Source organism: Acomys russatus, chromosome 32, assembly GCF_903995435.1.
Source record: "Acomys russatus chromosome 32, mAcoRus1.1, whole genome shotgun sequence".
Classification (NCBI taxonomy): domain Eukaryota; kingdom Metazoa; phylum Chordata; class Mammalia; order Rodentia; family Muridae; genus Acomys; species Acomys russatus.
Window position 1 is genome coordinate 48,383,814 of NC_067168.1, and position 23,111 is coordinate 48,406,924.

The window sequence follows — 23,111 nt, forward strand, 5'->3', positions numbered from 1 at the left end:
AGCCACTGTGTGGTGCTGGGAATTGACCTGGGTCCTCTGCAAGAGCAACAAGTGCTCTTAACCACTGAGCATCTCTCCAAGCCACCCATCCCCCACTCGTTGTTTATTACTAATGCTAACCTAGTTGAGATATTTCTTGCAGCTTGTTGTTGGCAGCTTGTTTCATTTGTTTAACTTGAATACCAAGGCATTCAAACCTCCTGTGTGCTTTGTATATCTGTACATTTTCCCCGCGTGAGCCATCTCCCCAACCCCCTGTGTTTGTCTTTTCGATGATTGTGCCCTGTGAGCCTTTTTGGATGTACTTAGCTGCCTGTCATGTGTCCTGGCTGTTTTACATGCATGTGGAGGATCTAGGGAGACTGTGGTCAGGTGTTCCTGACTTGGGAGATAGGAGAGCCCTCAATGCAGAGCAAATTAGATGGGGCGGGCTGGTGTCTGATGCAGGCGGACTCTTGATGCCTCTTTCTTCATATTCCATGATAGTTTGAGAAACATGTCCTGAACTGCTGCTTCTCCTTGCTGACCCACCTGGAGCCCAGTGAGTTGCAGAGCCCGGTGGCTGTGTCCAGGACCATATGCACCATGGTATGTGGAGAGGCCAGGCTCTACATTCTGTCTCCTGCAAATCTACAGCATAATGCTGTTGTGGTCTGTCAACACCTGCTCAACTGATGTAGGTTTTCCCTGCACACAGTAGGGGCCACTCTCCATGAGGCACACAGTAGGCCGCTCTCCATGAGGGCACACAGGGAGCTGAGGCTGAGCAGCCAGTCAGAGCATGAGGGAACTTTTCTCTGCACTGTCCTTCTGAGCACACATTTTCAAACTGGAACTTAGAAGGCCAGCTTAGCCGCGTCTAAGCTGACCTTAGGAAAATGGGTTTTCCAGTCTACATGACGGTGCCAACATTCAAGGTCTTCTCCCTCCCTGCAAGCCTGGCTGCAGTGGGATGAGCACTGTCAGGGGTGCACTATGACAGAGACACACGCACGTGTTTGTCTTTCAGAATTTATTGAATAACAATAAATTCATAAGCTATGCCAGCTACCTTAGCTGCAACATACCAAGTAGCCCTCCTTTGCCAGCCAAGGCAAACATAGGCTCTTTTATTTCAGTCTTACTAATATCTCTCGGGCCAGATGGTGGTGGCGCACGCCTTTAATCCCAGCACTCAGGAGGCAGAGGCAGGAGGATCGCTGTGAGTTTGAGGCCAGCCTGGTCTACAGAGTGAGTTCTAGGACAGCAAAGACTACACAGAGAAACCCTGTCCTGTATGTGTGTGTGTGTGTGTGTGTGTGTGTGTGTGTAAATATATATATATATATATATATGTATATCTCACACAGTAAATAATTCTATATGTATGCTGCATTAATGGATGAATGGATGTATGCGTGTATAGTTATACAAGGGTCGTAAAAGGGCCAAAGAAGCTACAGCAGCAAAATCCAATGAGTTCTAAGAAACCTGATAGGCCGAAGAAACTGGTAAGGATGCAGCAGGATCTGTGTGTGCGTGTGTGTGTGTGTGTGTGATGTGTGTATGCGTGTGTGTGTGTGTGTGATGTGTGTGTGTGCGTGTGTGTGTGTGTGCGTGTGTGTGTGTGTGATGTGTGTGCGTGTGCGCGTGCGCGTGTGTGTGTGCGTGTGTGTGTGTGATGTGTGTGTGTGCGCGTGCGCGCGTGTGTGTGTGGGACGGGGAAGGAGGGAGGGGGAGAGAGAGGGAAGGGGAGATCTGACCTTTCTGTGGGTCCATTGGAAAGTGCTGCAGAGCAGCCCTGTTGGATTACAGTTTTCAGCCAAGTCTCAGGTTCAAGTCAAGCTGTAGAAATGAGGTGTGGGACAGTGGAGGCCACTGGGTGAGGTGCAGACAAGGCCCAGATTGACATCCATTTAAGTAGGCCATATTGGCAGTAGGGATAGAGTCAAACAGAGGCCCCTGGGACAGTTCCCTTGACATACCAGACACACAGGTGATAGGTTGCTATTGTTAGATGCCTCCCACTTTCAGAGTCCAGATGAAAGTGTCTGGCAAGGCGGCAGGCCTGGTTTCCTGGTAGATTTAGGATGCCCATGTGCTTTTATAGTTTCTAATTTGCTTTGATCCACTTATAAACTGGTTCTCTTTACTGTTAGGTATGTCGTGTGTCAGCCTGTGCCTCACAGGTGTGTTGACAAGTAGGGGCTGTGCCTGCTGAAAAATCAATCCTGTCTTTGCGTTTGCACCCAGGAGTCAAGTGCTGCTTGTAACTGGAGGTCCGCAGGGCAAGGCGCAGCTGCAAAGCACTACTCTGCATACATGCCAGGCATCTTGAGTTCAATAAGCACATTCCAGGGACTTCACTGCTGATGGCCAGCCACCTTGTCCTCTGCATCACCAACAGCAACCCTCAAATTTGTGGTCTCAGGATATCATGATACTTCTAAAAAGTACCAGGACCCCAAATAGCTTGAAAGAGTATTAGTTGTACTTTGTGATTACACCTATGAGCATTCATAAGATATTTTAGGTATATAAATATTATATTTAGAAGCTATAGTCTTTCTAAGTATTTATATATGTGTATGTATACAAATATTATAAATTAAAACTGGGCTTAACTGGGCTTTGTGGCATAGGCTTGCAGTCCTGTTATTCAGGAGACTTAGGCAAGACCACAGTGCAATGGCAGCCTGGGTAATGCAGCAAGACTGTTTCCCAAGATAAAAGCAAGCAAGCACCAACAAATGGAGCCAGGGATGCAGGGCTCTGGGTTCAATACCCAACACCGTAAGAAGGAGGAAAGAAAGTCTTCAGTCTAAACATGCCTGTTTTAGCTGGGTATAGCAGTTCATGCCTATAATGTCAGCACTCAGGATACTGAGGCAGGGGAATTGCTGAGAGTTTCAGGTAACCTTGGGGTATATACTGAGACCCTGACTCAAAGAAAGAAAGAAAGAAAAAGAAAAAAAGTAATCTTGGAGGATGGAAGGATTACCCGGTAGGGAAGAGCACTTGCTGTTCTTGCAGAGGATCAGTTTGGTTCCTAGCACAAATGTGTACACACACACACACACACACACACACACACACACACACACACGTACACACACACACACGCGCGCACACATGCACGCACACACACGCGCGCGCACACGCACGCACGCACACACACGCGCACACACATGCACACACACGCGCATACACACACGCACACACACACAAACATGCACACACGCGCTCGCGCACACATACAAACACGCACACACGCGCATACACACACACAAACACGCACACACGCACGCACACGCACACACACGTGCTCACAATGAAATCTGTTTTCTTCTAAGAGGGTAATAATAAATCACAAGTTAACATAATGTGTTTTTGTTTTAATAGAAACTTTCTGAAGTGTAAAATGTAGTGAAAAGAGCAGCATGGCTTGCATCATTGCGAATCTCTGTAGTGCCTAGCTTAAATAGACATCTGCTGCCGTCTGCATCCAGGAAGGGACCTTACTAACACGCATGAAGACAGTCTGTTCCACATGGGCACATTGGCGAGGCCTTTCCAGATTATGGTGGATTTCAACGAGTGATGGTTTCTTTTGGAAGTGCAGGAGGAGAGACCCAGTCTCACTATGTAGCCAGGCCTAATCTTAAAGCTTGCTCCTTGGCTTTTCAGGGCGCCCTGCCCACCCTGGACAAACTCTGGGGCCTGGGAGGGCGCCCATGCCAAGCCTGTTCTCTGCTGTGCCAGATGTGTGCTGTGAACAACGGCGTGCTGGTGGGGAACTGGTCGGGGGACTACAGCAGGGGCACAGCCCCGTACGTGTGGAGCAGCAGCGTGCCCATCCTGCAGCAGCACTACATCACCAGGGTGCCCGTGTGCTTCGGGCAGTGCTGGGGTCTTCTCTGGAATCCTGACCACAGGTAGGCTGCAGCTGGGGCAGGGCCTCTCAGCTCCCGCGGACGCTAACCATCCTGCCTGGGGTCGTTTCACAGCACTCAGGGCAGTGGGCATCCCAGCTCGCAGTGTGACCAACTTTGAGTCAGCACACGACACAGAAAAGAACCTCACGGTAGACATCTACCTGGATGAATCTGGCAAGACAATCCCACATCTGACCAAGGACTCAGTCTGGTAGGCGCCCCTGGCGGCAGGGTCAGTCTGGTGGGCGCCCCTGGCGGCGGGTCAGTCTGGTGGGCGCCCCTGGCGGCGGGGTCAGTCTGGTGGGCGCCCCTGGCGGCGGGTCAGTCTGGTGGGCGCCCCTGGCGGCGGGGTCAGTCTGGTGGGCGCCCCTGGCGGCGGGGTCAGTCTGGTGGGCGCCCCTGGCGGCGGGGTCAGTCTGGTGGGCGCCCCTGGCGACGGGGTCAGCCTCGTGGGCGCCCCTGGCGGCAGGGGGCAGTCTGGTGGGCGCCCCTGGCGGCGGGGTCAGTCTGGTGGGCGCCCCTGGCGGCAGGGTCAGTCTGGTGGCGCCCTGGCGGCAGGGTCAGTCTCGTGGCGCCCCTGGCGGCAGGACTCCTCTTCTGTTCCCCTGTGGGTCCTGCAGCCTCTCTGTAGATGGGTTCAAGCTGTGGGCAGTGTCAACTCTGGAAACCCAGTCTGCATAGTCAGATTCATAGTGTGGCTCAGAACTCCTGGGAAGGCTTGTTGGAGGCAAAGCCCAAGAATTGGCATTTACTTCTGGCCCCCAGTCAACAAGAGGCATTGTTTCCTCTGTTCTCTGACCCAGTCAGTACGCAGGCACCTTGAGGCTGAAAACACTGTAGGGGAGAGCGAGTGTCTGGAGGCTGGGGTGAGGTCATGACTCCTACAACTGCTCTGCACACACTGCTGTGCAGGTTCAGTTCGTGTGCCAAGCCTTTCGCTTTGGCGCTATATACTGGCGATGCTAACCTCTGCTACCTCACACGGTGTAACAATAGCAAGAATAGCTTGACGGTGGCGCACACCTTTAACCCCAGCACTCAGGAGGCAGAGGCAGGAGGATCTCTGAGTTCAAGGCCAGCCCGGTCTACAGAGTGAGTTCCAGGACAGCCAAGCTACACAGAGAGACCCTGTCTTGAAAAAGAAAAGACAACAAGCAACAGCAAGAATATGGAACACTATCCAGATACAAAATTGTTCACCAAGAAAGTCAGAGTCTTGTTGAGTGGGGGAAGGGTTTACAGTTGTTTGCTTGCTCATTCATTCATTCACTCAGCCACTCAGTCATCTCTCAGAGGCTGAGTGTCTTCTGCGTCCTTTGGATCTGAGGAACCCCTCCCCCCCCACCTGCTTTAAGCCCTGCTGTCCGCACACTACTCAGCACCGCCCTGGCCTTGACAGAGATCCCCCTCTTCAGAAGAACTTTTGAGGGCTGTGATGACAGGATTTCTAACTGCATGCTGGCTCTGATGGGGCTGTTTCCAACGCCACAGGAATTTCCACGTGTGGACAGATGCCTGGATGAAAAGGCAGGATCTCCCGCAGGGTAATGACGGCTGGCAGGTCCTGGATGCTACACCACAGGAAATTAGCGAGGGTACGTTTGCATGGGGCGCAGAGGAGCTGGGGACAGAGGCCATGTCTGCTGTTCTTCTGAGTGCTCTGTGCGGGGTCAAGTGCACCTTGGTGGTAACCCTCACACTGAGGTGACAGCCACGGGACACAGCAGCAAGTGTAGGTGCTGACAGGATGTACAGCTAGCTAGCTCACAACTCATCTTTTCAAAAGTGTTTAAACTATTTATTTACTGGTTTGTGTGTATACACATGTGAATCATGGTGCCCATGTGGAGGTCAGAGGTCAGCTTGTGAGGGTCAGTTCTCTCCTTCTGTCCAGTGGGCACCAGGGATTGAATCAAGGCTGCCCAGCTGAGCAGGTACCAGTCTGACCACTTGGGCAGATGGGAGATTTACACAGCAAAGATAGTTCCAGAATAATTTCTTACACTCACCAGTATTGTTCTTTTTGAATAGTTGTTACCAAAGTTTATCTTGCTTACCTGGTAGAATTATGCTCTTCCTGACAAGAGCACAGGGGACCTAATGATGGCTGTCACCCACCTTGCCCCTGGAGCTGCCCACATTAGAGGCCTGTTTCTTTGTATGGGGCTGGGCCTCATAGCCAGTTTTAAGTTAGGGTTGTTTCTTTTTGCTATCAGAAATGAACCTAATCTGAGGTCAGTCTTGGTGAGGAAACATTAGCAGGAACTTACTCAGTATCCCTAGACTTCAATTTTAGCTCAGGCTCTTGATTCCTGCCGTGTGGAGCAAGCCTGCCCAGCACACCGCTCCCTGCCCAGCACACCGCTCCCTGCCCAGCACACCGCTCCTGCCCAGCACACCGCTCCCTGCCCAGCACACCGCTCCCTGCCCAGCACACCGCTCCCTGCCCAGCACACCGCTCCTGCCCAGAACACCGCTCCCTGCCAAGCACACCGCTCCCTGCCCAGCACACCGCTCCCTGCCCAGCACACCGCTCCTGCCCAGCACACCGCTCCCTGCCCAGCACACCGCTCCCTGCCCAGCACACCGCTCCTGCCCAGCACACCGCTCCTGCCCAGCACACCGCTCCACGCCCAGCACACCGCTCCACGCCCAGCACACCGCTCCCTGCCAGCACACACCGCTCCCTGCCCAGCACACCGCTCCCTGCCCAGCACACCGCTCCACACCCAGCACCCCGCTCCACACCCAGCACACCGCTCCCTGCCCAGCACACCGCTCCTGCCCAGCACACCGCTCCTGCCCAGCACACCGCTCCCTGCCCAGCACACCGCTCCTGCCCAGCACACCGCTCCACACCCAGCACACCGCTCCTGCCCAGCACACCGCTCCTGCCCAGCACACCACTCCTGCCCAGCACACCGCTCCCTGCCCAGCACACCGCTCCACACCAGCACACCGCTCCCACACCCAGCAACACCGCTCCCTGCCCCGCACACCGCTCCTGCCCAGCACACCGCTCCCTGCCCAGCACACCGCTCCTGCCCAGCACACCGCTCCACACCCAGCACACCGCTCCACGCCCAGCACACCGCTCCCTGCCCAGCACACCGCTCCACACCCAGCACACCGCTCCTGCCCAGCACACCGCTACCCTGCCCAGCACACCGCTCCCTGCCAGCCACACCGCTCCTGCCCAGCACACCGCTCCTGCCCAGCACACCGCTCCACACCCAGCACACCGCTCCACACCCAGCACACCGCTCCACGCCCAGCACACCGCTCCTGCCCAGCACACCGCTCCTGCCCAGCACACCGCTCCCTGCCCAGCACACCGCTCCCTGCCCAGCACACCGCTCCACACCCAGCACACCGCTCCACACCCAGCCACACCGCTCCACACCCAGCACACCGCTCCCTGCCCAGCACACCGCTCCACACCCAGCACACCGCCTCCACACCCAGCACACCGCTCCTGCCCAGCACACCGCTCCCTGCCAGGCACACCCGCTCCTGCCCAGCACACCGCTCCACACCCAGCACACCGCTCCACACCCAGCACACCGCTCCACACCCAGCACACCGCTCCACACCCAGCACACCGCTCCACACCCAGCACACCGCTCCCTGCCCAGCACACCGCTCCTGCCCAGCACACCGCTCCTGCCCAGCACACCGCTCCCTGCCCAGCACACCGCTCCTGCCCAGCACACCGCTCCACACCCAGCACACCGCTCCTGCCAGCCACACCGCTCCTGCCCAGCACACCACTCCTGCCCAGCACACCGCTCCCTGCCCCAGCACCACGCTCCACACCCAGCACACCGCTCCACACCCAGCCACACCGCTCCCTGCCAGCACACCGCTCCTGCCCAGCCACACCGCTCCCTGCCCAGAACACCGCTCCTGCCCAGCACACGCTCCACACCCAGCACACCGCTCCTGCCCAGCACACCGCTCCCTGCCCAGCACACCGCTCCACACCAGCACCGCTCCTGCCCAGCACACCGCTCCTGCCCAGCACACGCTCCCTGCCCAGCACACCGCTCCCTGCCCAGCACACCGCTCCTGCCCACACACCGCTCTGCCACACACCGCTCCACCAGCACACCGCTCCACACCCAGCACACGCTCCACACCCAGCACACCGCTCCTGCCCAGCACACCGCTCCCTGCCCAGCACACCGCTCCACACCCAGCACACCGCTCCACACCCAGCACACCGCTCCACACCCAGCACACCGCTCCTGCCCAGCACACCGCTCCACACCCAGCACACCGCTCCACACCCAGCACACCGCTCCTGCCCAGCACACCGCTCCTGCCCAGCACACCGCTCCCTGCCCAGCACACGCTCCCTGCCCAGCACACCGCTCCACACCCAGCACACCGCTCTGCCCAGCACAACCGCTCCACACCCAATGCACACACGCTCCCTGCCCAGCAGCACACCGCTCCCTGCCCAGCACACAGCTCCACACCAGCACACCGCTCCCTGCCCAGCACACCGCTCCTACCCAGCACACCGCTCCACACCCAGCACACCGCTCCTGCCCAGCACACCGCTCCCTGCCCAGCACACCGCTCCACACCCAGCACACCGCTCCCTGCCCAGCACACCGCTCCCTGCCCAGCACACCGCTCCCTGCCCAGCACACCGCTCCTGCCCAGCACACCGCTCCCTGCCCAGCACACCGCTCCACACCCAGCACACCGCTCCTGCCCAGCACACCGCTCCTGCCCAGCACACCGCTCCACACCCAGCACACCGCTCCACACCCAGCACACCGCTCCACACCCAGCACACCGCTCCCTGCCCAGCACACCGCTCCACACCCAGCACACCGCTCCCTGCCCAGCACACCGCTCCACACCCAGCACACCGCTCCTGCCCAGCACACCGCTCCCTGCCCAGCACACCGCTCCACACCCAGCACACCGCTCCACACCCAGCACACCGCTCCACACCCAGCACACCGCTCCCTGCCCAGCACACCGCTCCTGCCCAGCACACCGCTCCCTGCCCAGCACACCGCTCCACACCCAGCACACCGCTCCCTGCCCAGCACACCGCTCCACACCCAGCACACCGCTCCACACCCAGCACACCGCTCCCTGCCCAGCACACCGCTCCCTGCCCAGCACACCGCTCCACGCCCAGCACACCGCTCCACACCCAGCACACCGCTCCTGCCCAGCACACCGCTCCACACCCAGCACACCGCTCCCCGCCCAGCACACCGCTCCACACCCAGCACACCGCTCCACGCCCAGCACACCGCTCCACACCCAGCACACCGCTCCTGCCCAGCACACCGCTCCTGCCCAGCCACCGCTCCCTGCCCAGCACACCGCTCCCTGCCCAGCACACCGCTCCCTGCCCAGCACACCGCTCCCTGCCCGCACACCGCTCCCTGCCCAGCACACCGCTCCCTGCCCAGCACACCGCTCCCTGCCCAGCACACCGCTCCACACCCAGCACACCGCTCCTGCCCAGCACACCGCTCCACACCCAGCACACCGCTCCTGCCCAGCACACCGCTCCACACCCAGCACACCGCTCCCTGCCCAGCACACCGCTCCCTGCCCAGCACACCGCTCCCTGCCCAGCACACCGCTCCCTGCCCAGCACACCGCTCCCTGCCCAGCACACCGCTCCACACCCAGCACACCGCTCCCTGCCCAGCACACCGCTCCACGCCCAGCACACCGCTCCACGCCCAGCACACCGCTCCACGCCCAGCACACCGCTCCCTGCCCAGAACACCGCTCCACGCCCAGCACACCGCTCCCTGCCCAGCACACCGCTCCACACCCAGCACACCGCTCCCTGCCCAGCACACCGCTCCCTGCCCAGCACACCGCTCCCTGCCCAGCACACCGCTCCACACCCAGCACACCGCTCCACACCCAGCACACCGCTCCACACCCAGCACACCGCTCCACACCCAGCACACCGCTCCACACCCAGCACACCGCTCCACACCCAGCACACCGCTCCCTGCCCAGCACACCGCTCCACGCCCAGCACACCGCTCCCTGCCCAGCACACCGCTCCACACCCAGCACACCGCTCCCTGCCCAGCACACCGCTCCACACCCAGCACACCGCTCCACACCCAGCACACCGCTCCTGCCCAGCACACCGCTCCACACCCAGCACACCGCTCCCTGCCCAGCACACCGCTCCCTGCCCAGCCTTATCCAAGGCAGCACCTCTTTCACTGAATTCTACTTTGTGTAACTTAATTTTTCTTAAGCAAGTTTACAAGTAAATCCTTCATAGCATCAACTTTCTTACTTCAAGTTTCTCCTGTATCAGAATCAAGTCATTGTCATTAATTTATATTATTTACTTAAGGTTTTTCAAAAAATCAAAAAAAAAAAAAAAAAAAAAAGGCCATGATTTTGAGAGAGAGCAGGAGGGAAGTATAGGAGGGTTTGGAGGAGAAAAGAGAAGGGAGAAATGTTGTTTGTCCAGCTTGGCATACTCAGTGCAGGGTTATAGGGCTGTTCCACCAGGATCAGCCAAGCTAGTCTGAATGTTAAAAAAGCAAGTTACTTGGTTGTGGTGGCACTTGTCCACCATCCCTCCTCAAGAGGAGGAAAAGGGCCAGGAGTTCAAAGCCATCCTCAGCTTTGAGTTTGTCTCAAAAACAAAACAAAACAAAACAAAAATGCACAAAAATAAACTCAAACAAACAAAAAAGTTGTCCAGTAAATGGAAACATTTGAGATGAGATCAAGTGAATCTACGTTTCGTAACAGGACTTCTCTAACCAGGCTGTCCCAGTTTCCCTGCAAGTTGGCTGCCCCACTCCTGCGTCCCTATGGCCTCCACAGGGACAAGCACCCTTACGGTGTCTGCTTCAGCCTCCTGGGGGGCAACGTCCTCATCAGGGCAGAGAGGGAGCCATGTGGGCTGAGGAGGGGTACCCAGATGCAGGAGGCACAGGTCCCCAAAGACACTAAATCACAATTTAAAATACCTCAATGCCTCTATTCTTCCAAGCAGAGTGTCCCAAAAGCTCCCCAAGGCAAAATCACAGTGCCCCCGTTCCCATTGGCCAGCCAGGGACCTCCAACGATCTTCCCAAGGGGAGGAGAGCTTGCCACACCTTGTGCTGAAAGATGCTCAGCATCAGAGCTCACAGTCTTTCCCCTGGGGGCTCAGTGGTATCTGCCAAGGTGGGGACAAGTAGACTTGGCAAGTGCACACAGCCTAGGGTCACTCTCTACCTGAGGGGTAGAAGCAGCCCTATGCCCAGGTGGACAGGGCTTTAGAGGTGCATCTACTCACCCACTTTGCAGAGCGTGGGAAGTCCTCTGCCATGTTAGAAACAGTCAGTTTAGATTAGAAGCCCTGTTCAGAGTCTTGGCCCCAACTACACTGAATTAATTGCAGGGCTGGCTGCTTTTAAGCAGCCAGGGAGAGCAGTTGTGTGTATTGAAGGTTAAATAAGACAAGGCTGTGCCAAGCCCGGTGCCCAGAGTACAAGGGGATGAAAGTCAATGATTGCTGAAGGACTAATGCTTACTAAACTGTTAATGACAGCACGGACGCCTCTCTATTCCTACGTCAGAACTTCAGAAGGCAGCACGATTGGTTTAGGTCAACAGCGTTGGCTGGCGATGGTCCCCCCCATAATCACAGTGCCAAGTACCACTGCGCGTTCCTCGGTTTGATGCTCACTGGTTGCTTGATGCCCTTGTGAGGCCAGTACTAGCTTCATCTCCAGCATTCAGGAAATGGAAGCACAGGCCATACAGGAAGCAGGCAGTGTGCTGGGATGAAACAGGGGCATGGCTCCCTGCCTCTGGGCCTGAGATGACCTGGGCATTTCCGTCGTAAGCTGGGATGTGCCCTTCATGTTTGGAGCACATGCTCCCCGCTGCTTGAGAATCCTTGCTGTTGCCATGCTAATTTAGGGCAGGATGTGCAAGGGGACCATGGCAGCCAATCTCTCCCGCATCCCCCCAGGGAGCTTCCGCACGGGCCCTTCTCCACTGAGTGCCATCCGCCAGGGCGCAGTCAACATCAAGTATGACACCAAGTTCGTCTTCACGGAGGTGAATGGTGACAAGTTCATCTGGCTGGTGAAGCAGAGCCAGGGGAGGGACAAGAATGTGCTAATCGCTGTGGAGACCGCGAGCATTGGCAGGAACATCAGCACCAAGATGGTGGGCCAGAACAGACGTGAGGACATCACCTTGCAGTACAAGTTCACTGAAGGTAGCTGTGCAGGGCTTCTGCCTCTCGCGCTGGTCCAAGGCCAGCGGGGCTTTCCGCACTGTGGGCTGCTCATCCCAGGCAGTGTGAGATGCGCGTGTGCCCTGGGGGAGGCTGGGCGTGACTCCAGAGCAAGATGATGTAGCAAGGTGTGGTGGCACACGCCTGGAGGTCAGGGCAAGAGAAGTGCTTCAGCTTGGAAGCGAGCTTTGGCTACACTTCGATGCCCTATTTAAAATAAAAGCTGATTGCAGATTGCCTGGGCAGTCAACACACACCAGACTCCTGTGGCCTTGCAGTGTCCTGCAATGCTTTGGACACTTTAGACAACAGACATGGAGCTCAGAGATGTTTAGAGATGTTCTTTCTGGGTTAGATTCACCCATCTTAAAAGTGGCTGAGTCAGGATTAGTTGGGTTGTTTTGTTTTGTTACAAGTGTCACTGTGTTGGTCTGGCTGGCCTGGAACCTACTATGTATACCAGGCTGGCCTTGAACTCACAAAGAGCTGCCTGCCTCTGCCTCCCAAGTGCTTGGATCAAAGGTGTATGCCACCATGGCTGGCCTACGGTTTTGTTTTGCTTTGTTTAAAGTTCTGGAGCAGAGTTTTGTGAATGCTGGGCAAGTACTTTGCCAGAACTACAGGTCAGCTTTGACATGAGAGGGCCTCTGCCTCCTGTCTCTGGGTCTGCTCCACTGTGCAGTAAGTCTGCCCAGATTCCACCAAACCAGGCTGCCTCAAGAAATATGGCCCGTGGGCCATGGAGCACCTGATACTGGGCATGACACTTATGTTCCTCAGCCACTGACACTGGGCATAGGTGATTGAGAGGAAGAGGCCCCAGATAGGCTGATGCATTTCCTGGGGACACAGCAGACTGTCCCTAGGGGAGGCAAGCAAAAGAGGACCTTGGGGTTGCGCCAGTGTCTCCATCATTCTGAGACAGAATCTACTCCTGTATCTGACCCCTGCTCTCCTCACAGTGGTCCTGTCCGCCCCATCCCTGATGGCTGTGGTGCCGGGTGCTTGTGGGCAGCAACACTCACCCACCTCTCGGGATAGCTGACCTGTTTTTAGGGCTTCCCTTTCCTCTAGCCCGCTGCTCTGCTGGCTGGAGATGTGGTTCGGATGGTAGTGTGCTTGTTTGGTTTAACAGAGGTCCTGGGTTCAGTCCCCAGCACTATAAAAACACATGCTGTGGTCCTGGCAATGAGGAAGTAAAGGCAGAGGCATCAAAGGTTTAAGGTCATCCACAGCACAGTGAGCCTGGGGCCAGCCTGGGATGCAGGAGGCCAGCTCTCAGGGCTGCTCACTGCAGTGTGAAGGGAAAACAGCCCTTCCCATGCGTTTCCATTCTGTACCTGTGAGCAAGCAGGTGTGGGCAGGACCTAAGACAACATGTGCCCTCTGTAAACAGGTTGTCAGGCTTGGCAGTAAGTGCCTTTACCCTCTGAGCCATTTTACTGTCCTAGTAGGAGATTCAAGAAGAAAAAAAAAATCAGAGTGAGGGTGCCTCAGGGAGAGGGGGCTCAGTGTACTGTTGCTTTTTTCCTTGTACTTTTTCTTTCTGCCCTGAAGACTAAGTAATTTCAATTAGCCTAACCTCACATTTTCTGACTGTTTCCTGTGCAGTCTCTAAACTGTAGAAAGCTGTTACTGACTTTAAACCATTGCAAGTTCTTTATGGATAGTTTCTGTTTGGTGAGCTACTGTTTTCCCTGTCCTGTGAGTTGTTCGATATAGTCACAATGGTCTTTGCACCTAATTAATTTTGTGTATGTACATATATGTGTGGGTGAACACACCACAGTGTGCATGTAGAGGTCAGAGGACACCTTGTGGGAGTCGGCTCTCTCTCCTTCTACCATATGGTCCTGGGGATGGAGCTCAGGTCACCAAGCTTGTAGTAAGTAAGCGCCTTTACTGGCTGGGCCATCTCACTAGTAAGTTCCAAATCAGGCTTTCCTCATGTGTGGGGTCCTGGGGGCCAGTTCTCCTCGTGTGTGGGGTCGTGCCTCACTGAAAGCTATAAGCTTGTGGATACCATGTGGCAGTCTGGGAATTGGACCATTTGTTGTCCCTACTGTGTGCTTGTGCACTGATTCCCTGCAGCTCCTCCATGCAGCCTGTGTCCATCATGGGGACCTCTGACGCCTCCCATTTGCCTCATGCTCATGGGAATGGCTGTGCAGCTAGCTGCCTTGTCTGGGATAAGGAAGTAAACTTGCTTCGGCCCAGGCGCTGTGTCTGGCTGGGGGACACATGGGGCTCTGCTTTAGCCTCCCTTGTGCAGAGCTTCAGGATGAGAGCACCCTCTCGCTTTCTCTTTGTTCTTCCCCGGCTTTCTCGCTGTTTTGTTTTTGTTTTTTTAATTTTCTTTCAAGTACACCAGGAAAGACGCTGTTTGAGTCTGGTCACGGTCAGCTCTGTGAGTGGACTTCTCCCAGGAGTTGTCACAGAAGTCAAAGGACAGTAAAGCCATCATGGTGGGGCTGTGGCCATGCTCCAGACCCCCGCAGCACCACACAGGGAGGCTTCTGACTTCACTGTGACCAGGTCTGCCTGTCTTCAGGGTGACTCAGGGTCTAGGGGGAGAGGAAGCAACAAGACTAGCTCACGCCTTCTGAGTTCCTCCTGCCTCTTTTCATGGTTTTGTTTGTTTGTTTGTTTTTAAGATAAGGTCTGGCTTTATAGGTGGCCTGAAACTCACTCTGTAGTCTAGGTTGGGCTTGAAGTCATAGCAATCCTCCTGTCTCAGGTTTCCAAGTGCTGGTATTAGAGGTGTGAGCCTCCATGCTCCATGATCGTAGGTTGATTTCGAGAGCCCTGGGCAGGCTAAGGTGGAACCACTCTTCTTTCTGCTGCCATTCCCACTTACGACAAGTTCCCAGAACTGGGCCGTGGGTGCTTCTAAGTGTGAACCCTTAGGCCCTGGGAGGCCTGCACAGCCCCAGTCAGCAGTGCCTTAGCCCCTGGGAGGCGTGCACAGTCCCAGTCAGCGGTGCCTTAGTTAGGTTTCTATTGATGTGATAAAGACCATGATGAAAAGCACCTTGGAAAGGAGAGGGTGTGTCTGGCTTACACACCCCAGGTCGGGAAGGGGAGGGTGTGTCTGGCTTACACACCCCAGGTCGGGAAGGGGAGGGTGTGTCTGGCTTACACACCCCAGGTCGGGAAGAAGAGGGTGTGTCTGGCTTACACACCCCAGGTTGGGAAGGGGAGGGTGTGTCTGGCTTACACACCCCAGGTTGGGAAGGGGAGGGTGTGTCTGGCTTACACACCCCAGGTCAGGAAGGGGAGGGTGTGTCTGGCTTACACACCCCAGGTCACAGTGCACTGAGGAGGCCAAGCCAAGAAGTGGAGGAGAAGCCGTGTAGGAACGCCGCTGAGGGTTCGCTCCTCAGGTCTTCTCGACTTTCTTTCTTTCTTCTTTCTTTTTCTTTTGGTTTTTTGAGACAGGGTTTCTCTGTAGCAGTGGCTGTCTTGGAACCCACTCTGTAGACCAGGCTGGCTTCAAACTCAGAGATCCACCTGCCTCTGCCTCCCAAGTTCTGGGATTAAAGGAGTACGCCATATTGTCTGGTGGTTTAACTTGCTTTCCTATACAACCCAGGCCCAGCTGTCTGAGAGTGGCAGGTCCACAGTGGGATAAACCCTCCCACATGTCATTAATTAAGAAAACACCTCACAGACTTATCTATGGGCCAATCAAATAGCGGCATTTTCTCAAGTGCCATTCTCTCTTCCTAAATGCACTTGCTTTGTGTCAAGTTTATAAAAACCCCACCAGGACATCTGACTGCTTGTCAGCTTGACACACAAACACAACACACTATTAAACAATACCTTTTCTTGTCTTGTTTATTCCCAAGATATTATATTAATATCAATTATCACAATATAAAACACTTCAACTTTTCAAAGTCCCACACTCTCTTTAAGATATCCAAAGTCGGCCAGGCGGTGGTGGCACATACCTTTAATCTCAGCACTTGGGAGGCAGAGGCAGGCGGATCGCTGTGAGTTCAAGGCCAGCCTGGCCTACAAAGTGAGCCAGAACAGCCAAGGCTACACAGAGAGACCTTGTCTTGAAAAAAAAAGATAGCCGGATGTGGTGGCGCACGCCTTTAATCCCAGCACTTGGGAGGCAGAGGCAGGCGGATCGCTGTGAGTTCGAGGCCAGCCTGGTCTACAAAGCGAGTCCAGGACAGTCAAGGCTACATAGAGAAACCCTGTCTCGAAAAACCAAAAAAAAAAAAAAAAAAAAAAAGAAAAAGAAAAAGAAAAGAAAAAGATATTCAAAGTCTCTTAACTGTGGGCTCCTGTAAGTTAAAAAATACATTACATATTTCTTATTCTAAGAGGGAAGATCCAGGATATGGTCACAATCAAATCAAAGCAAAGCCTAAATCCAATAGTGCAAAAAAGTTTAGTGTTTCAAATCTGAGATCCACTCACCATCCTCTGGACCCCAGAGGCCTACAAGGCTCTGCTTTCTGGTCCTGCAGCACACACAGCCTGTCCCCTGAACACCTGTGCTCTGGCCCTGCACCTGCAGCACACGCAGCCTGTCCCCTGAACACCTGTGCTCTGGCCCTGCACCTGCAGCACACGCAGCCTGTCCCCTGAACACCTGTGCTCTGGCCCTGCACCTGCAGCACACACAGCCTGTCCCCTGAACACCTGTGCTCTGGCCCTGCACCTGCAGCACACGCAGCCTGTCCCCTGAACACCTGTGCTCTGGCCCTGCACCTGCAGCACACACAGCCTGTCCCCTGAACACCTGTGCTCTGGCCCTGCACCTGCAGCACACACAGCCTGTCCCCTGAACACCTGTGCTCTGGCCCTGCACCTGCAGCACACGCAGCCTGTCTCCTGAACACCTGTGCTCTGGCCCTGCACCTGCAGCACACACAGCCTGTCCCCTGAACACCTGTGCTCTGGCCCTGCACCTGCAGCACACACAGCCTGTCTCCTGAACACATGTGCTCTGTGCTACACTGTCCTTGGTGGTTCTCTCACGGTTCTTGTACTTCAGATATGCTGGGGTCTCCATGGCTGCACCTTCACCAACGTTCTCTCCTGGTCTGTCACAGTGCCACGCCTCAGCTGATCTCCGTGACTCCTTCACAACTTCACAGCAAGTGCCTCCTGGGAAACTCTTGTGCTAGTCACCACATTCAGCTGCTGGCATGAGATGCAGCCTTCACCTTCTCTGTGCCACAGCTTTTGTGTGCTGACAATCAGGAAGTGCTCACAAGATTTCACCTCAATGATGCTGGCCTCTCTCTCTGTCTCTGTGTCTCTGTGTCTCTCAAGATTTATTTATTTATTATGTATACATTGTTCTACTAGCATGTACACCTGCAGGCCAGAAGAGGGCACCAGACCTCTCTATAGATGGTTGTGAGCTGCCATGTGGGTGCTGGGAATTGAACTCAGGACCTTTGGAAAAGCAGACAGTGCTCTTAACCTCTGAGCCATCTCTCCAGGCCAGATGCTGGTCTTTTAATCACACCCAATTTCTCATCTCCACCTGCAATCGATTGTCTTGTAAAGGTTTCACTTTAGTGGTGCTGGTTTCCTGATAAACATCTGATTATTTATTTATTTTTATTTTTTGTTTTTTTGAGACAGGGTATCTCTGTGTAGCCTTGGCTGTTCTGGACTCACTTTGTAGACTAGGCTGGCCTCGAACTCACAGTGATCTGCCTGCCTCTGCCTCCCAAGTCCTGGGATTAAAGGCGTGCGCCACCACGCCCAGCTAGTTTTTGGGTTTTCAAGATAGGGTTTCTCTGTGTAGCTCTGGCTGGGCTAGAACTTCCTTTGTAGAACAAGGCTAGCTTCAGCCTCACAGAGCTCAGCCTGCCTCTGCCTCTCAGTGTACAGCTGATGGCTGAGCTCCAGCTGACCAGATGCCATAGGGTCTTGATTCAAATGTACCCTACAGATGGCTCTGGAAGATTCTTTATGGACTCTCAAGATTCCCTTGAAACTTCATAAGCCAGGTGATGGTGGTGGCGCACACCTTTAATCACAGCACTCAGGAGGCAGACACAGGCGGATTTATGAGTTCAAGGCTAGCCTGGTCTACAGAGGGAGTTCTAGAGCAGCCAGGGTTATGCAGAAAAACAAAAACAAAAACTCCCTTAAAACTTCTTAAGCCAGGATTTCATTGTCTACATTGCTCTCAAATTTTTTGTTTTCCAAGCTCCCACTGACTAGCCCACTGAGCTTTGAACACTCAACAGCTTTCTCAGATCAAAGTTCCACAGTCATCCCATAATCCTCCCCAGAACAGCATGGCCTGTTCTCCTGGCACCTGACTCCTGGTACCAAGTTATGTTTTAGTTAGGTTTTTCTTGCTATAATAAAGACCAGGATGAAAAGCAACTTGGGGAGGAAAGGGTGTGTTTGGCTTACACATCTGCATCACAGTCTACTGGGGGAAGCCAAGGCAGGACTGGAGGCAGGAAGTGAAGGCAGGACTGGAGGCAGGAAGTGAAGGCAGGACTGAAGGCAGGAAGTGAAGGCAGGACTGGAGGCAGGAAGTGAAGGCAGGACTGGAGGCAGGAAGTGAAGGCAGGAAGCTAAGGCAGGAAGTGAAGGCAGGAAGCTAAGGCAGGAAGTGAAGGCAGGAAGTGAGGCAGAAGCCATGGAGTGTACCACTTATTGGCTTGCTCCCCATATCTTACTGAACTTTTCTTATACAAGTCAGGCCCACATTCCCAGGGGTGTTAGACCCACAGTAGACTAGGCCTTTCTCAATCAGCCATTAACTAAGAAAGTGCCTCACAGGCTTGTGTTTGGACAGCACCCTCTCTATTGAAGCCCCTTCTTCCCAGATGACCCTGGCTTTGCCAAGTTGACTTTTAAAAATCCTAACCAGGACAATGGGAAGGCTCTCTCAGACCCCAAGGGTGTCCTCAGGAAATATTCTGTTTTAACAGGCTCCCCGGAGGAAAGGAAGGCCATGGAAAATGCCTCTGGTAACCGTCCTGATGAGGACAAGCCCAACACTCGCTCTCCAAACAGCACTCTTCGCCTATCCGTCCTTCAGAACTCGGTGGAGCTAGGATATCCTATCACTTTGACCCTAATTTTGAAAAGGAAAACAGGCACCCCACAGAATGTCAACATTTCATGCTCCCTCGACCTACAGACATACACGGGCAGCAAGAAGACAAACCTGGGGATCATCCAGAAGACTGTGCACGTCCAAGGTCAAGGTACCAGAACGAGGGCCAATGAGACTCAAGCCCAGAGGATGAGGACCCCAGCATCTGTGTCTCTCTCTTCTCTGTGGGCTACAACCACACGCCAACCTCTTATGTTTGGAGAGACATAGTATTTCTTGAGCATTTACATTTTGGTGGTGATAAAGAATCCAGGCAGATGCTAAAATGGCGGCCGGGTTCTAACACACATTGAGTGCTAATGGCGTCACAAAGAGCCTCTGCAGCAGCAGGGAGTTTGTTTGGTTTGCCCATTCTCATCAGTGGGCTGTGGGTACCCTCAGCATGGGCAGACAGCACTAACTCAGTTATTCACTAAGCCATTTGGACCCTGGTGCAGGCTCTCCAGAGAGAGGACAAGGCTCCTCTAAGGCCAGGCAGCTCTGTCCCTAGTGCTAATCCAACCCCCGTTGCCAAGGACTCCCCTCTCCTCTCTTCCTCCTCTTTTACAGAATCCGAGGTGGCTCTCAGCATGGACGCCAACTCCTACATCTACAAACTGGGCATGGTTGATGATGAGCTGGTCATCAAAGGGTTCATCATTGCAGAGATCATGGAGTCTGGGGACAGGGTGGCCACTGACACAACCCTGTGTTTCCTGTACCCTGCTTTCTCTATAGAGGTGAGCCTTCCGCAGGCCAGAAAGGGCTCCTATTGAAGAGGGGCAGAGCTCAGGGTCTTTGTGATCCTCTGGCTGACTAATCTGTGGGCCAATTGCATTCCTAAGGAAAATGGCACATCATTTTCCCCCATACAGATATTTCTGAAAAGTCAGGCAGTTTCTTCTTTCTTAATTTTTGGTTAAATGGATTTAAACTTTTTAAAAATGAGGAACACACAGTACAAACTTACAAAGAAGCAGTTGGCACACTGAATAGTCTCCTCGCACCCTCCCCTCAGACGCTCGGCCCCTCCTACCAGAAGTGACCCACGCTGTCAGCTTCCTGTGTATCAAAGAGTTTTGGGTACAAGCCAGTGAAGTGCAAGGCTTGCCATGGGCCCAGCCCCCAGTGTGGTATGAGATGAAGCTGGTGCCAGACTAGCCTGGGCTCTCTGCTCAGTTTTCTCCCACGTAAGTGGGAGTCACAGGCAGCATGCGCAAGAGGCCTTCACTGTTTTTCTGATGAGTCGTGGGAGACTGTCATCCCAGGGCCCTTTGCCATCACGGGGTCAGCCACACAGGTCTACGTCTCAGCAGGCAGCTCCCACAGGAACTTCTCAGGTGAGGACGTGGCCCCCTTTGAAGACTGTGTCTTGCCATTTCTGTGCAGATTGGCTGAGGACATGAGTCACTGACTCATCCTTAGACACGGTGGGACACTGGCTGGCCCCACTCAATGAGGCAGTGTGTGCGTGCTCCGCAGGACCTACTGTACTTGGCAGCAGTTTCAGCATGCTCGCCATGGCTGGATCATCAAGAATCTCTTTTGAAGGGCTGGAGAAATGGCTCAGAGGCTAAGAGCACTTGTTCTAAACCAGGTTCAGTCCCCAGCACCCACATCATGAGTCACAGCCACTTGTAACTCCAGTTTAAGGGATCTGTTTCCCCCCCCCCTGATTTCTGCAGGCACTAGGCATGCATGTGGTACATACACATATATGCAACCAAAATACTCACACAGATAAAATAAGCAAACCTAAAAGAATTCAGCAGCAGCAAAGATGCCTGTGGGCGTCAGAGAACACCTGTCCCTGAGGCCTGGTGTGCAGGTGTGTTTGGTTGGTGCTTCATGTGCCTGTGAGGCAGATATAAAGACACTCCAGCTTTCTCAGCCACACTTTTCTTTTTCTTTTTGGTTTTTTGAGACAGGGTTTCTTTGTGTAACAGGGCCACACATTTTTTTTTTACTAAAGTGACTGTGCTTTAGGAACCCTGGGAAGGGGAGGAGGCACCCTGAGGAAGAGGGCACATCCAGGGCAGGTGTGGCAGGGGCACGTGTGAGTGTCAGCTGCTCTGGCTTTAGCCATCGGGGTGGGACGTACTGCAGGAGAGGAACACGGCCTGTGTTTGGATGTGAGGTCATTGGGGAGTTGGGCAACACCCTTAGTACAGTGAGGGCTCTCACAACCACTCGGCCTGCAGGAAACGGGGATCCTGACACGCTGCATGAGAGCAGGATGTAGTTCATACTAGGACCTCTGGCTACCACCAAATTACCCACCTAGAGTTCTTAAAAGTATGTCTGACAGATGGGTGTGGTGGCGCATGCCAGTAATCCCAGCACTCTGGGAGGCTGAGGCAGGTGATCGCTGTGTGTTCGAGGCCAGCCTGGTCTACAAAGCGAGTCTAGGACAGCCAAGGCTACACAGAAAAGCCCTGTCTCGGGAAAAAAAAAAGTTTGACAAAACTAGAGGTAAGCATGTGCAAACACATGGAATGCAAGAGAACACCAGTGGCCAGATTCTCCGCTGAGCCTCCCATGTGGCCACAGGCCCCCTGGTGTCAGTCTGTCACAGCTGTCTCCTCTCCACTCCCTACTCTGACAGATGCCGAGCACAGGCAGGGTCAACGAGCCCCTCCTCATCACCTGCATCTTCAAGAACACCCTGCCCATCCCTCTGACCAACATCAGGTTCTCAGTGGAGAGCCTGGGCCTCGCTCACATGAAATCCTGGGAACAAGGGTGAGTCTGTCAACTCCTTCTGATGATACACACCCTGCACATGGGTCTCACGCACATTTGCCACACTTCTGAGATGTAAACTCCTAGTATGGGCCACAGGGAAAATGTAAACACATATTGCTGGTGCCAAATTGTAGAAGAGACTGCACTGGTTGGCGCTCCACCAGCCGCATACCTTTGTGTTTCTTGTCGACCTGCTGGCCTTCAGGACTGTCAAAGCATCCTTGTCTTTTTATTTACAGCTTGGGTGTTCTTGCTGACTCGCTCCTTTAATTTGTTTGTTGTTTCTTTTGACCGTTTCCCCCAGAGAGTAATTTTCTCTTATTCATGTGAGCACAGCCTGAATTGAGTAAGGAATGTTGTGTTGTAAGCCGCTTGTAGGAGTTTGTTTATTCATTTAAAGATAGTCTCACTTTATAGCCTTAGCTAGCTTAAAACTTGCTATACAGAACCGGCTGGCCTTAAACTCAAAGAGATCCGCCTGCCTCTGCCTCCTAAGTGCCAAGATTAAAGGAATGCGTCCCCACACCTGCCACTGAAGTTTGTTAGTTTTTCTAAGGTGCTGCCCTGGAAATTGAGGCCAGGACCTCGTACACGGAAGGCCTCCTGTGGAACTGTACCCCAGGCTAGACAGTTTTACCCCAGGCTAGACTGTTTAAAGTCCTAAGATGCCTTCACCGCTGGAACTCACATTACATTTTTAATCTCTGTGGATACTGAATTTCATGTCATTACAAGACTTTTTCTGCAACTTATGGTTCTATTTACATAATTAACTATTACTGTGGCTTTTAATTCTGAGGTGGAATCCTACACAGCCAACTTTGTCAAATAACCTGCCATTTACACAGTGCTCCAAAACACCCTGTATAACACATGTAATTTCCAATAGTCATCAGTCTCTGTTCCAACACATCCTGTATAACACATGTAATCCCCAACAGTCCTCAGTCTCTGGACTAATAGGCTCTTCACTTGTCTTCGCAGGTGATGTGTGTCATTTAAATGCTGTGCTCAGAAGTACACACGCTATGTAGAAGGCAGATAGATTTCTTCCCTCAGTTTTTCAGAAAGAGAACTATTAGAATCATCTTGATTTGGGATTTAA

At 54.0% G+C, this 23,111-nt stretch overlaps 1 protein-coding gene across 1 annotated transcript in view; it reads left to right on the top strand.

Annotated features, from left to right (window-relative positions):
• Tgm4 (transglutaminase 4) overlaps positions 1 to 23,111 on the top strand; it is a 33,567-nt gene that overhangs the window by 9,306 nt on the left and 1,150 nt on the right. The window contains 9 exon segments of the mRNA XM_051140115.1: positions 487 to 588; positions 3,742 to 3,888; positions 3,890 to 3,914; positions 3,987 to 4,125; positions 5,406 to 5,509; positions 11,896 to 12,147; positions 19,095 to 19,373; positions 19,832 to 20,001; positions 21,867 to 22,003. Of these exon segments, the coding sequence (XP_050996072.1) occupies positions 487 to 588; positions 3,742 to 3,888; positions 3,890 to 3,914; positions 3,987 to 4,125; positions 5,406 to 5,509; positions 11,896 to 12,147; positions 19,095 to 19,373; positions 19,832 to 20,001; positions 21,867 to 22,003 (1,355 nt within the window).